The 15538-nt window shown below is 39.5% G+C and overlaps 2 protein-coding genes across 4 annotated transcripts; one reads left to right on the top strand and one right to left on the bottom strand.

Annotated features, from left to right (window-relative positions):
* Positions 1 to 6817: 6817 nt before the first annotated feature.
* On the top strand, positions 6818 to 10007 carry LOC107829475 (B-box zinc finger protein 19). The gene is made up of 5 exons (XM_016656924.2): positions 6818 to 7215; positions 8227 to 8323; positions 8462 to 8577; positions 8668 to 8904; positions 9601 to 10007. The coding sequence occupies exons 1-4, from the start codon at positions 7123 to 7125 to the stop codon at positions 8890 to 8892; spliced, it is 531 nt and encodes a 176-aa protein (XP_016512410.1). The 5' UTR covers positions 6818 to 7122; the 3' UTR covers positions 8893 to 8904; positions 9601 to 10007.
* Positions 10008 to 11105: 1098 nt separating this feature from the next.
* LOC107829473 (fructose-bisphosphate aldolase 1, chloroplastic-like) lies at positions 11106 to 13766 on the bottom strand. 3 transcript variants are annotated; one of them, NM_001326224.1, is given in 8 exon segments: positions 11253 to 11531; positions 11627 to 11895; positions 12119 to 12159; positions 12161 to 12165; positions 12200 to 12209; positions 12291 to 12400; positions 12479 to 12748; positions 13518 to 13688. In NM_001326224.1, coding segments are annotated over 8 exon segments (1155 nt in total).
* Positions 13767 to 15538: the final 1772 nt, after the last annotated feature.

Genomic DNA, 15538 nt, shown 5'->3' with positions numbered 1-15538 from the left:
AGGAGCTTCGACCTAGGGATCGCATAATTTCGAGTTGTTGACGCCAGTCCTTGAGTATTCGGGACATTTTCGGCTCTGGAGCCGTTTTGCAAAAAATATCAAGTTTCTTGAAACGCATAATGCTTTTGGGAAATATTCTTTGATTACTTGGTACAAGTATACTTGCCTTTGCTGTTAAGGGCTCGGTTGCTCTATACGGACATAGTTCGTTCGACTGTTTGGCTCGGTACATTATTTTCCTATCGAGACCTCATTTGATGTATCTTGGCTTCTCCGAGTAGGTGACCTTTCGGGGGGATGTCCCCAGTATTCAAGGTTGATTGCAAAAGAAACCTTAAATACTTGTTGAGTCTTTCTTAGGCAGCATATGGATGTTACCTCGTTAAAAACCTTGTCGGTGAAACCCTTCCAGGGACAAAATTCGGTCGAAGGAAAAGAATGCAACACATGCTTTTAAGAGCCCGAGACCCTCGAGTTTGAGGGTGTTTCAGAATCTTTCATCGGACACTTTAGCAGTAGTATCGTTTTAGCATTGATATGTTCCAGTTGCTTGGAAGTTGGTCGCCTTCCATGTTACCGAGCTTGTAAGACCCTTTGCTAATTACTCCAAGGATGTGGTACGGTCCTTCCCAATTTTGGCCCAGATTTCCTTCATTAGGGTTTCGGGTGTTAAGGGTGACTTTCCTTAGGACCAAGTCCCCGACTCTGAAATGTCGGAGGTTTGTTCTCCTGTTATAATACCTTTCGATCGTTTGCTTTTGGGCAGCCATTCAGACCAGCGAGGCTTCTCGCTTTTCATTAAATATTTTGAGGGCCTTAGTCATAGCCTCGTTGTTCAAGCTCTCAATGGTGTGTCAGAATCTAGTGCTTGGCTCCCCGACCTCCACTGGTATCAAAGCCTCGACGCCATACAATAGAGAGAAATGTGTTTCCCCTGTGCTTGATTTTGAAGTTGTTTGGTATTCCCATAGCACTTCGGGTAATATTTCTCTCCATTTTCCCTTATCGCTTTCCAACTTCTTTTTTAAGTTTTGGATGATGATATTGTTTGTGGACTCGCCCTGGCCGTTTGCACACGGGTGGTAAGGTATCGACAGAATTCTCTTAATTTTGTGATCCTCAAGGAACTGTGTTACTTTGCTTCCGATGAATTGCCTCCCATTATCGCATGTCATCTCGGATGGAATCCCGAATCGGCACATAATGTGGTCCCAAATAAAGTCAATGGCTTCTTTTTCTCTTATCTTCTTGAAGGCCTGCGCTTCCACCCATTTTGAGAAATAGTCAGTCATAAATAAAATGAATTTAGCTTTACCTGGCGCCGTTGGTAGAGGTCCGACGATGTCCAATCCCTATTTCATAAACGGCCATGGCGATAAGACCGAATGTAGCTGTTCGCCGGGTTGGTGAATCATAGCGACAAATCTCTGGTATTTGTCGCACTTTCGAACGAATTCCTTAGTGTCTTTTTCCATGTTGTCCCAGTAGTTGCCTGGCCTGATCACCTTTCGGACCAAAGAATCGGCACTGGAGTGGTTTGCGCAAGTACCCTCGTGAATTTTTCGGAGTACATAATCTATGTCTCCTGGCCCCATACATACTGTTAGGGGGCTATCGAAAGTTCTTCTATACATAGTCTCATTTTCATCGAGCGAGAACCGGGCTGCTTTGGTTCACATGTCCCTTGATTCCTTTGGATCCACGGGAGATTTTTCGTCTTTGAGATAGTCAATATATTTATTTCTCCAATTCCATGTTAGGCTAGTAGAATTAATCTCGGTATGACCTTCCTCGACCATTGATTTGGACAGTTGAATAACAGCCACATAGAGTAGGTCATCTTCTTCAACAGATGATCCAGGTTTGTGAGGGCATTGGCCTCGCTGTTCTGCCCCCAAGGTACGTGGACGAAGGTTCTTTAAAACGGCATAATGTGACTTGGATTTTTTCCAAATACCTTTGCATCCTGTCTTCTCGGACCTCGTAGCTCCCATTTTCCTCGTTTACTACCAGGAATGAATCGCATTTTGCTTCGACGTTCTCAGCTCCCAGGCTTTTGGCCAATTCCAGACCTGCAATCATAGCCCCATACTCGGCTTCATTGTTAGTCAATCTTGCAGTTTTTATAGATTGCCTGATTATGCCACCCGTAGGTGGCTTCAGGAATATACCGAGTCTGGATTCTCTCACGTTTGTGTCACGTCAGTGAACAGGGTTCATACCCCAGAAGACGTGCCTGATTTTAGTAAAAGTTCCTTTTCTACCTCGGGCACGAGGGAAGGCAAGAAGTCATCCACGAAGTCTGCCAGAATCTGGGACTTGATGGCCTTTCGGGGTTGATACTCGATATCATACCCCCCGAGTTCAACAGCTCATTTGGCCAATCGGCCTTATAGTTCGGGTTTATGCAATATGCTTCGGAGAGGGTATGTTGTTAGAACTCAAATACGGTGGCATTGAAAATAGGGTTTCAATTTTTGTGATGCGCTTATTAACGCAAAAGCTAATTTTTCTAGGTGCGGATACATGGTTTCGGTGTCCCCTAGGGTTCGACCTACATAATAAACAGGGAATTGCGTACCTTGCTTTTCTCGAACTAGCACACCGCTTACTGCTATCTCGGATACGACCAGGTATAGATATAGCATTTCATCCTCTTTTGGCGTGTGGAGCAAAGGCGGACTAGTCAGATATCATTTTAATTCCTCTAAGGTGTGTTGGCATTTTGGAGTCCACTCGAAGTTGTTCTTTTTAAGTAAAGAGAAGAAATGATGACTTCTGTCCGACGACCTTGGTATGGATCTGTTCAAAGCCACTATCCGCCCTGTCAGCCGTTGCACGACCTTTACATTATTTATCATCGTGTTTTCTTCGATGGCCTAGATTTTGCCAGGGTTAATCTCGATCCCCCTGTTTGATACCATAAAGCCTAAGAATTTGCCCGAACCCACTCCGAAGGCACATTTCTCGGGGTTAAGCTTCATGTTGTAACTTCTGAGGATGTCGAAGGTTTCCTGCAAATGAGTCAAATGATCCTCTGCGCGCAGGGACTTAACTAGCATGTCATTAATATAAACTTCCATGTATTTGCCTATTTGATGCTCGAACATATTATTAACTAGACGTTGGTACGCAGCCCCTGTGATTTTCAGCCCGAAGGGCATTATATTGTAACAGTATGTACCATACTTCATGATGAACAAAGTCTTTTCCCTATCCTCGGGGTTCATCTGAATTTGATTATAACCCGAGTAGGCATCGAGAAAGGTGAGGGTCTCGTGGCCGGCCGTAGCATCGATCAGGCGATCAATGTTAGGCAATGGGAACGAATCCTTGGGGAACGCCTTATTTAAGTCTTTATAATCTACACACATTCTTAACTTATTTCCCTTTTTGGGTACTACCACTATGTTGGCCAGCCATTTGGGGTACTTCACCTCTCTAATAGACCCTATTTTAAGGAGTTTCGTTACCTCGTCCTTGATGAATGCGTGTTTTACTTCGGACTGGGGTCTTCTTTTTTGCTTCACCGGTTTAAACCTAGGGTCGACACTCAATCGGTGGGTGGTTATTTCCGGCGGGATTCCTGTCATATCTAAGTGGGACCAAGCGAAACAGTCGATGTTATTAATAAGAAATTGAATGAGTTCTTTCCTGAGTTCGGGAGTTAATCCCGTTCCCAGGTATACCTTCCGATCTGGGAGGTGCTCGATCAAAACAACTTGCTCCATTTATTCAATTGTCAATTTCATTGTATTCAACTCTTCGGGGGCAACGAAAGTTCGAGGAGCAAGGAAATCTTCTTCATTATCCTCGGGGGACTGTACGCTCCTAGACTCATTCGAGGTGGAGTGTATGGGAGTCGGCGCCTCCTGGTAAACCGCGAACATTTCTTTCGCCGCATGAGTCTAGGTTGTTATACCATCATTTATTGGAAATTTTATCATTTGGTGCAGAGTTGACAACACTGCCCTCATGTTGTGTATCCACGGCCTGCCAAGCAATACGTTGTACCTCATGTCACCGCCGATTATGTGGAACTTGGTGTTCTGAACTGTACTGGACATGTCAACCGGGAGGGCGATCTCTCCTTTTGTTACTTCGCCGGCCATGTTGAAGCCGTGGAGGACCCGTGAGGCGGGTATGATCTTATCGGGCAACCCAAGTTGTTCTACTACCTTTGACCTGATTATGTTGGTCGAGCTTCCTGGATCCACGAGCACACGTTTAATTCGAATGTTGCTTAAAAGAAATAAAATTACTAGCGCATCGTTGTGTGGTTCTGCCAAGGTCTCGAGATCCTCCTCGCTGAATGCAAGGGTGTCTTCGGTCATGCGGTCTCGGATTGGACCTTCTATTGCAACGAATAATTTTATCCGTTTGATCACGGGTCCTCGAGGAATGTCGGTCCCCCCGATAATCATATGAACGACACGCCGAGGAATCTCTCTTTTTGCCCAGGTTGGATTTTTCCTAGTTTCCGCTGATTTTCTCAGCGCGCTCCCTGGTTAATGTGAGGACCGGCGCTAACGCATTGGGCGTCGCATGAGGTCGTACCCTTGGGAATCGGCTTCGGTGTTCTCTCAGGGTTTCGCGATGGCACACCAATACCTGGAATAACCATACCGCCCTTTCCATCGTTTTTAGGCTGTTAGTTTTAGGTACATTTACTGGTTTAGGCATTTCGACCTGAAATCAAAGATCTTAAACAAGAAAAAGTGTGAAAGATAACTTGTGTTGTGTAGTAAAACCAGCAAAAAAATAATCACTATTATTTATAGCCTCACGGTGAGCGCCAAACTGTTTACCGTGAAAAAGGTAATAACAATTAAATTTGATTTAGTAGTTCTAAAAAACGTGATCTATTTTTATGCTAGTTGTTAAGAAGTTGGTGATATGTGAAAGATTTAGAAACGGAATAAGAGCTTGAGAGCAAGGTGATAACCAAACCGAATGGTTAGTAATCGGGGCCTCGAGCTTGCCTATTCGAGGGCCTCGGGGTCGAGTCTGAAGCTTGGCTAGGAACTATCGAGGGTAATCGATGGGTGACTAACAGTAGTAATAAATCAATGACTCATCTTTATGGACAATAACAAGCAATAAATGAAAAACAATAAATAGAACACAATAAATATAGGCAATAAATGGAAGCAATAATATCAGGAGAATATGTTAGAGAGTAGATAGAATGTTCTTGTGTATTTTGTATTGAGCAACCGATGTTTACATAATGACAAGGATCACCTTTATATAAGAGGGGGAATCCCAACATAGTACAAATACATTAATCACAAAGATATGGAGATGAGAAAGCTAGTTAATGTCATGATGTGGGCTTAGACTAGCCTGACAGACTTTGTCGGCTCTAGCTGCATGCCTTGGGAACTCCCCACTTTTCCATCTTAGACGTTGGTCTGCATCGCCCCGAGATCGAGCGCCAATAGCCCTCGAGGGTAAACCCCGACCCTAGTCTCGAACCTTGTGAAATATGCTTACGAGGCACCATAATGACGGAAAATTGGAACCTCCGATTTTACCGTATACAATACTATTAAACATTTGCACATATATTTTTTTCCTTCCTGCTACAATAATTATAGCATGCATGTGCTTGGTCGACATTGTTACTTTATCTATATATCCACACGTTCATTCCGATCGAGCGCCCCAATAAGTTCAAATGGATGTGGAATCCTTGTATCAATGTATCCATTTCTTCTCAAAATTTACTTTAGTTTTCGTATATAATCCTATTTATTTATTAAATAAAATAGACACTAGTAGATATTTGTCCCCTTTCCCGGAGTATCCCAATGGAATAATATCTACAATTATCTTTTATGCTTCTGCAACTTTATTCGTAAGTCTTGATTTTACATGTCTATACCAACCTTAGTAAGTGGAGGAATTAGACAATTAAAGCCACGCCTCCAACAAATTTGTTTGTCAAAACTTTCTAAACCCGTTGTGTCAATCGAGGTCTTTTGGGTGAGGGCAAGGGGATTTGAAACCCAACAACAGACAATAACGCGTCAATTCGTAACATTGTGAGTTTTTGCCTCTTTTATACTGCTTTAGACTTGTACTTATGGGTTATCAATGCATATTATTATTCGATCAAAAGATATATAGACCAATAAGGTTTGTTTAGACTTGCTATGGCTCAACTTGCTCCACAAGGATCCAAATTTTGATAGATGGAATTAGATGCATTTAACTTATATATACTTATAATATAAACAATTTTAATAATATATCAAATTACTTAAAAAAATAATTACTGTATAAGTAATTATTCATATGAAACTAGTTCAAAAATAGTAGACAAATTGCTATGATGTTGCAAGTTATAATTATATATATCATCAATTTGTATAAAATTAAATTAAACTAAAATCGAGATTATCAACAACTAAGTAAATACACCGACAAGGCAACTAGGGAATGCGGAGTAGTAGCACGTGACAAAAAAATGAAGCATTAGGGGACCAAATCGATTTAGGCAAGTCATTGGGATGCAATAACAAAATTTACGTACGGTTGTTGAAAACAAAAAGGCAAAGGGGGCACGTGGCGTAATCATAGACCTCACAAGGTGGCTTGCATTAAAGAATATCCAAAAATGATGAAAATGGAGAAGCATCATTGAAAAGACAAGTACTCACTATTAAATTCGATGGGCCATGTCATGTCTAAGATATGTAATTGGTGGTTGAGAATTGGAATTTTCATGGCCACCCTCTTTAATCTTGTGGCTGTGGAGCATTCCCTCAGTTGACGCCACCATATATTTTTCTTTACGGTTCCTCTAATAGATCATGGTGCTATTTCTGGTCTGATATTCAAAACCCGAGCCAATCAGAAAAATAATCCTAGTCCCACCTTTTATCATTATCGTTTACTATCTTTTCAAACTGTAGTTTCCTTTAAAGAAATATGGTTTGTTAAACTTAAAATATATTTTGTGAGTTGTTTCCTGCATTTGTACCAAGTATTCAACTTGACGTAAAGATCCAGACTTTGGAGGTTATTTGACGAAATAGAAGTATATTGAAGAAGAGTTGAAAGTGATAAGTAATGTTTAAAATTGTGTTAGTATTGGGGGAGTCGTAGAAATGAATAATGCGGACACTTTGTGATGTTTGTGAAAGTGCTGCTGCCATTCTTTTCTGCGCTGCCGATGAGGCTGCACTTTGCCGTGCCTGTGACGACAAGGTCTAATTTTACTCTCACTCTAATACTATTTGTCCCTTTGTACTTGCATGAAACTTCTATTTCTTCTTTTGGGTTGTAATTAGTTTGTTGAATGTGTTCAGTTTAGCATTTTATTTGTTGATGGGGTGGAATAATTGTTCAAGTCAACTTATATCTGGAAAAGGGAACGGAAGAACAAAGAAATGACTATTTTTTGTGTACTGGATTGCAGATATCTTGTGTCGACCATAGTTATAAAATCAACAAGATAGGATGATGCTAATTTTAGAATTGAAATTATCTCTGTGTGTGTCTGTGTGTTTTTTCTTTTGATAAGTGTAATTATGTGCGTCTTTATGTTACTTAAAGAGGCTGCAATCAGTTGCTCCATCATCAACTTCTTTAAGGTCAAAAATCATGCTGACCTGTTATGCAAACGGGCATTTCTTCAGTATTTACAACCAGGGAATCATTGCTTCTTCTCTCTGGTTTTGGTTTCTTCTGTTCATCTACTTTAAGTTAGTAAAAAAATTTTCTTAGTCCTTAAGGGTTATTTTATATATCTATATGTTGGAATTTGTCTAGTGACTGTGATCTTCCCAGTTGTTGAATAAATGCAAACATCTTATCTAAAAGTTTATGCTATATTAGAGAGACACACTTCTATTTATATCTTTAATAACATGTCTGTTCACGTGTGAGCCTAATTCTTTCTTATGGGTCAAGCTAGCATGTGCAAAAATATATTGATAATGAATTGTGGTGAGATATGAACCAAGGACTCCTGCCTACTTCCATGCCATGTTGATTATCTAATCACCGCATGTAAAAGTTTAAGATGTTACAGCCTTTTATGTTCTTATTTATATCTTCAACACTACTCATTTCTGACCCAGAGGCATGAAAGGCCAAATCTACTGGAGTTCCATCTGAGTCAACAAGTTTAACCTACTAATATTGACAACGCCGCTAAGAGACTTGATGTTCTCCATTCTTGTGAACGTTTCTAATTGTATTCACATTTGTCCATAGGTTCATATGTGTAATAAGCTTGCTAGTAGGCATGTGAGGGTTGGACTAGCTAAGCCCAACGATGTTCCTCGTTGCGACATATGTGAAAATGCACCTGGTACATAGAGTTTAATCCTCTTCATTCTTCAGTTCTTAAGTTTTTTCTTCTGATTCCTGTGATGTTATTTTGTTGTTTTATCCTACTCAATAGGGCGTGCAAAACGAACTAACTATTGCTAACTTCCTTTGCTTGAAGCATTCTTTTACTGTGAGGTTGATGGAAGTTCTCTTTGTCTGCAATGCGACATGATCGTACACGTTGGAGGTAAACGAACACACAGTAGATATCTCCTGTTGAGGCAGAAAGTTGAGGTTGGTAACTCTGTCGTATGAGTTACATCCCACTCTTGATATGTGCAGTGTGATATGCTTTGGTTCATCTTTCTATACTTTCTCATGTAGTTTCCAGGAGACAAACCTGGGCCTATGGAGGAGTTAGCCGGGAAGACATTAGATCCTGGTGAAAACAAGAGGGAATATAGTCACTCACCAAAGCCAATGGTTGAAGACAATCAACAAAATCGCAGATCCTCTCCTGTCGTAGTTTCAGATGGGAGTGCACATGATCATGCCAAGAAGGACAAAATGATCGACTTAAATGTGAAGCCAAATCGCTATCATGGTTAGGCATCTAATCAGGTTAGGCACTCTACATCTCTCATAATCAATCCCAGAATAACTTTGCCATCTTTCATCAATAATATCTACTTAATAAAGTGTGAGTTCACTTTCTCCCTTTTCATTTTAATGCTAAAATCATGTGAACTGAACTGCTTGAAAACATACAAAAGAAGATGTTTCAAGAGGGAGAATTGACTGGTCTATAGAAGATAGATAATTTGTCAAGAATTCTGAAGTATCTCAAAATAGAAAAAGAAAAAGAAAAACCAAAACAAATTATTTACCACTTTGATTTCCAATCAGGGTAATCCAATTTGATCAGCATAAGTGCTTATAGAGATATCACCTTTCATTTATGGATAGTAAATATGGTAAACCGGATGACTTTTGGTTACTGGGGAAATGTAAATCCTTTCTGAACTACTGAAGGTTGCTGAAATATCTGCTGAAGAGATGTGCTTTTTTCATTTTCATGTTTTCTTGCTAATGTCTCTCTTGTAAGTCTCCTGGAATCCCATTCACAAATCGTTTTGTATAGAAGGACCTTGTTTTAAGTTGCAGTCGTCACTGTCCAGTCTTTGCTAAACCAACTAGGATGATTCTATCCAAAAAAGAAGAAAATAACTTGATAGATTGTTCATGAAAAGGTTGATCATAGTATTTCCTATCGTAAGGTTTTGAGCATTACTTTATGTTTCTTTTTTACCTCAACAGGATTAATACATCTTGAGGGCTGTTCCAGCCAAATCACATTTATGAAGAAATGTAAGTGAGGCGTCACGCTTATAACTCATATGGCGTGCATTTTCCACTTTTGCGCATGTGATAGAAGGTTCACCAATGTCATTGATGAAGCTCATTAGCCCAGATTAGTAGTCGAACAACATTCAGGCAGCTAGTTTATGATAAACTGCATGTTCTGATTGCTTTGAGGTCCTGCTGAAAAACATTGCTAGTAGTTTTTTGCTAGACTCTTAATCAAGTTTTGTCTTAGGATTTAGTTTAGCTGTTAAGACAGCATCATAGAACTGCCTGCTGAAAGTTGTTGATGTAATTGAAGTTTAAGGTGATTTTGGCAGAAGTTGCTGTTATCTTAAAATCTAAGGTCACTTCTGAGTGTAGAGATTATTTTCATTGTTTCTTGCAGTTGTATAGAGGTTCATTAAAATTTTCTTCCCGTAAGGACCTAGCCTGCAGGAAATGCTGCAGTTTCTAATTCGTCATCTCTCCTAGTTTGGAACAACTGGGAACCAGCACTTGTTTTATTTATGTTCTAATTCGTGTCTACTAGCAAACACATTTGACCTTCAACAAAATCTTAGCTAACGGGAATTAATGGACTTAACAGAATTATTTATAAAAAAGAATAGAAATTGAATACGTCACATCGCCGTAGGATGGTTTCTTTTCTAGCAAAAGGAATGGCAACAGAAACAACCAACTCTTCCTGCTTCGCCAGTAAGGAAGAAGAGGTGACTCCTACATTCGAAAAGAAACCAAATAATTAAAAGAATTACAGAAAGCAGCTATGGAGGAAGTTTCCTGCTGAAATACAGGATTCCATAAGCAACAGTGAGCAAGAAGAAGGAAAAAGAAAAGAAGAAATAGAGTGAAACATGAGTTCAACAGTGTAATATTCTACTAATGAGGATCCTAGTAGTAGGAAGAACTATTGATTGTCGGAGTGTGTTACAACTAGGTGAATCTTCTGAAGCTAACTCTTGGAGGTGTTGGTAATGGAAGATAATAGTTGGTGTGACGGCAGTTGTAGCTATAGCCTCAGCTGCAGTTTTTAAAGGCACAAAACTGTCGAGCAGATAGATTTGTGGATGTCTACCTGCCAGTATTCAGGATGGAGTTCAACTTAAAAGATTATGACACAGCTATAAACCTATACAAAAGGAAGATGTGCTTTTTGTCCTTCAACTACCACTGAATTGTGTATCTTGTAGTCAACACTCAACAGATGGGTAGTTGCTCATCCATGAATCATGCCATCTTTTTTATAGCAGTTATCCTGCCTATGCCGTTATGTTTCATTTCTATAGCATTCAGTTTTTCTATTGGTGTGCCTGCTCAACTATGCCTATGATCGTGCTTTTGGATGTATCTTAGAATTGGATTTTTTTTTCTTCCTTTCCGCTAAATTTGATTTTGATGGCATTTGCAACATGTTTGCACCTTTAACATTGTGAAGAAGTTGAACCCATAACATAAAATTGACCAAGCTTGATGAGTGTTATAAATTGCTAATTGCACAACGCTATATGAACAAAACAGTCTCCAGGAGCTATAAGCATTTATGCAGTTCGACTTAGCTACATTACATGCTTCATATTCAAACATCTATAGACATTGGTAAGCACCTAGTAAACGTATCCCTTCACGAACATTCCTTTCTTGGCCTCCTCGGACTCACCCTCACCAGCGTATTTCCCGAGCTGAGCCAGAGAGTTGGCCTTTGCTCTAACAAGCAAAGCTTCCTGAGCTGCCTGCACATTTTCTGGTCTTCCACCCCATGTCTTAAGGCATGTGTTCTGAAGGGCTCTTGCATATGAGAACGACACGTGCCATGGGTTGGGACCTTGGTTCATGGCGTTCAAGTTAAGAGTAGCCTCAACTTCAGATTGTCCACCAGACAAAAACTGTGTATAACAAATCATGGAAATGATTACTAGTCAAGTTCTTGGAATTATGGAAGAATGTTTGATATAATAACAGAAGAGTAGATAATACTTGCCATGATTCCTGGGACGGCAGGAGGGATTCTTTGGCGGAGGAGGTTGAGGGTGTAGTCAGCAACTTGCTGTGGGGTGGCCCTTTCCTTGCACTCTGCTCCAGGGGTGACCATACTAGGCTTCAAGAGGATACCTTCAAACATGACATTGTTCTCGGCGAGGTAGAAGAACACTTCAGCCCACACCTTCTTGGCGACTTCAAAGGTCCTGTCAATGTTGTGTTCACCATCAAGTAAGATCTCTGGCTCAACGATGGGTACCAACCCATTGTCCTACAAGAATGAACCAGAAACTTTAACCATTATTCGTGTTGAAAGCTTAGAATAACATAGAGATTTCTTAAAAGTATTTACAATATTAGTGCAATTTCATCTATTATAGCACGTTACCTACTATTGTAGATAAATTTAACCTGCACAAAACTTGAACTCTAACAGAAATTCTTTCAGATTTGTGTGTTTCTGCTTCCTATATATATACACATGCCAACTTACCTGAGAAATGGCAGCATAGCGAGCAAGACCCCAGGCTGCTTCCTTAACTGCAAGTGCAGAAGGACCATTGGGAATGCTCACAACAGTACGCCTGTAAGATTCACAAGGGAGAAGTAAGATGAGCTTCAAGTTAAGCAATTGTTGTATAACTTACAAAAGAAAAGTGCTTTACCATTTGGCGAAACGGGCACCTTGTTGGTAGTAAGCAGCAGAGCGGGAGGCAAGGCCATCTAGACCTTGACACCATGATTCATCGTTTGAGCCAGCCAAGGGAACAAGACCCTGTGAATTTTCAAACTTTTAGCAATTTATGACCAAAGAAACTTAGACCTTTTAAATCACTAAGGTTAGATCTTTTACCTTGTCAACCTTAATACCAGGAACAATGTTCTGCTCAACCAGCACATCAACAATTTTCTTTCCTTCGACGGTTGATTGATAAAGTGTCTCCTCAAAGAGGATGGCACCAGAGATATAGTCCCCAAGTCCAGGAACTGAAACAAGTAGTGTCCTGTATGCCTGGCGGTTAGCCTCAGTGTTCTCCAAACCGATTGAGGCTAAACGCTTCCCGCAGGTAGCATTGGACTCATCCATCGCCAAAATTCCACGTCCAGGGGATGCAATAGTTTTCTACACTCAATTCATTAGTTCAAATCAGCCACATATAGCTTCATTCATCTCAAAAAAGTTCTAAAGAACGCTTAACACTTATACTCTTAGACTATTCTTACAGAGATTAGGATAGCCCTTCTATATACATCACTTTATCTTGGTAGTAAATTTGAGCAAAAACAAACAATACCACTGTAAGAAAAATGATCAAGAACTGGTAATAATACATTCTTTCATCTTTTTATCAAGAAAAAGAAAGAAGAAAACACTAGCAAAACACTTCTCTATGGGAATGGCAAATAGACAGAGGCAGATGGAGTGTATTGTTTATGGATTCAGCTAGACTTAATATTTCAACACGGAACATAAATATACATGTGAAAGAAACCACTAAAAGTTCCGCAATATCAAATTTTGGACCCATATTTTTAGAAGTAGAATGAGTTCAATGCTAATTAATCTTAAGGTTAAACTTATCAAGTTTAAATCATACATCTGCCTCTCAAATAAGGCCCAAGGAAACAAGCTCATCTTTCGTAGTTGCATAATACCATGCTTTAAAATTTCTTACTCCAGAGGAGTAAGAGATAGCTAATCAGTTAAAAGAACATAAGACAGCTAACCTGCATGTTGTGACTAAGTAAAATAACTATCACATGAAATGTGAAGAGAATTAAAGTGTGTTATTCGCGATACATAAAATAGTTCAATCGGACCTGCTCCTTAAACTTAAGTCAAAGCAAATGAAGCACTAGTAGATAGGAAAATGTTATAAAAGAGCATGTACCGCAGTTTTAACGAGCTCATCGGCATAGGAGCTAGCACGGACAGTAAGAGCAGAGGGAGCAGCTGGCTGACAGCGGACGACGGAGACTGATGGCTGGCGGAGGGACTGCCCTTTTACAAACTCAGTCTTGTCAAGAACTGGAGATGTCTTGAGGAGAGATGCTGATGCCATTTTTTCTTTCTTTCCTTATCTTTTCTCTCCTCAGCTACGAGTTTTTCTTGTGTGTTCAGTACAAGCGGAGAGCCCCATGCTCACTTCATTTATAGTTCCAGGAAGATAATATCATTTGAGGCCATTATACTTTCACCAATCAGCACGTTCCAGTTGGCTTGATAACTTGCTGACTTGGCTCTACTTATGTAGGAATTTGCAAACTGATGGTTGGTTTTCATTGGTTTACTCTTTTTTCTTATTTTCCTTATCATTTAAACTTGCTGTGTCACAAATTTAGCTCCTTTTTGGAACTTTGTAAAACCATAAATATGGTTGCACTATTGGACTTCCAATTTTTGCCAGTTAACTAATCACTGGACCCATTAGATTTGAGGCTCTGATTGTTCTAAAACACAAGAATACAAAAATTCGTAATGTGGGTTCTGTTGAGTGGCCATAATGCAATGGCGTCAAGATTTATAAGAAACTCCACTTTTAATTAAAAGATCCACCACCCTAATTCAACTTCATTATTCGAAATAATTTTTCCATTTTAGCAAAAATACATGCTTTTTTTCCATACGAAGTTCCAAAGAATCTCTTTCGTAAAAAATGGTTGGTTAATAGCAAGTTCCTCTAGCTTTATTTCTTGCGAAGGAGGCAAGCAACAGCCTTTCAAAGAGTTAGATTAATGAGATTGATAGTTCCTATAAAATTGACTGCATTTGAACGATCAAGGAAGACGTATACTTCCTTTCCAACATGGGTCCTCATGAAAATCTCCACACAAATTGGCATTAAATTCACATATTTCTTCTCTTTTGATTGTAATATCTGAAGAATGTTCACAAGGTGACCATTACATTCGGGTCCATCATGCCCCAAAGATCTGCCAATAGGAGCCCAAGAGTAGATGTCAAGTTCAGGGATGGCCCATAAATTCAAGAAAACAATGTCATGACTCAGGAGCCACTCAACTGATTGGAACACATCTGTCCTTCTCTTTACTTCTGTATTGAGAAAAATTGAGTTTACATATTAAAGTAATTGAAAGAGACGTGTCATGACACGTAGGCTGGTCAAAGAATAATGATTGGTAAAGAGGCATAAGTTGCAACAGATACGAGCAGAGGCACAAGTAAAGGCACGAACAGTTATTCAAAAGACTCAACACTCGCATCTATTTAAATCCAAAAATCAAGGAGAATGAATCTGACAGCACAAGAGAGTACAAATACAGTATTTAATAAGCATTTAATACTGGAAACGTTAGAGAATCTGTATTAAACTACAATGATTATGTACGTAGCATTTAATATCCTTATTTGTTTATAATGGCCTTATTATGACAAAGGCAAAACATATATTTTTAAGATAGCTATAAAAAGGAGAGAACTAATCATTTGTAAGGATAGAAAATATTATCTGAATACACTGGTTTACTTTATTTTCTTCTGCTTATCTGATTGTTAGCAAAATCATTTCCTTTTACTCATTTTTGATTATCAGTAACCTGAGTTCTTCTAAATTAAAGCTTTGACCGAAATTTTACTTTTTGGTTAAACAAATTGGTTCCGTTACCGGGAATCTGGTAATCTATTCTTTCTTAGCCTAACCTTTTTTGTTGCATCAACCATGTCAAACATTAATGACAACACCCAAGGAAACCAACAATTCCAAGGATATCCACAGAATGATCACACCCCGATCCCTTCTCCACAAAGCTCCCCTCGGCGGTCTCGAGAAGGCACTCCTGATGGATCTCATGCAAATGGAAACGCTCAATTTGAAAATGATGAAGCTGTCAATGAAGCTTTGCAAAAACTAATCGCTCAACAGGTCAATAAAGCTCTTGAGGCCTTTGTTAG

This window comes from Nicotiana tabacum, chromosome 3 (assembly GCF_000715075.1).
Source record: "Nicotiana tabacum cultivar K326 chromosome 3, ASM71507v2, whole genome shotgun sequence".
Taxonomy (NCBI): Eukaryota; Viridiplantae; Streptophyta; class Magnoliopsida; order Solanales; family Solanaceae; genus Nicotiana; species Nicotiana tabacum.
This window is presented reverse-complemented; position numbering and strand designations above follow the sequence as displayed.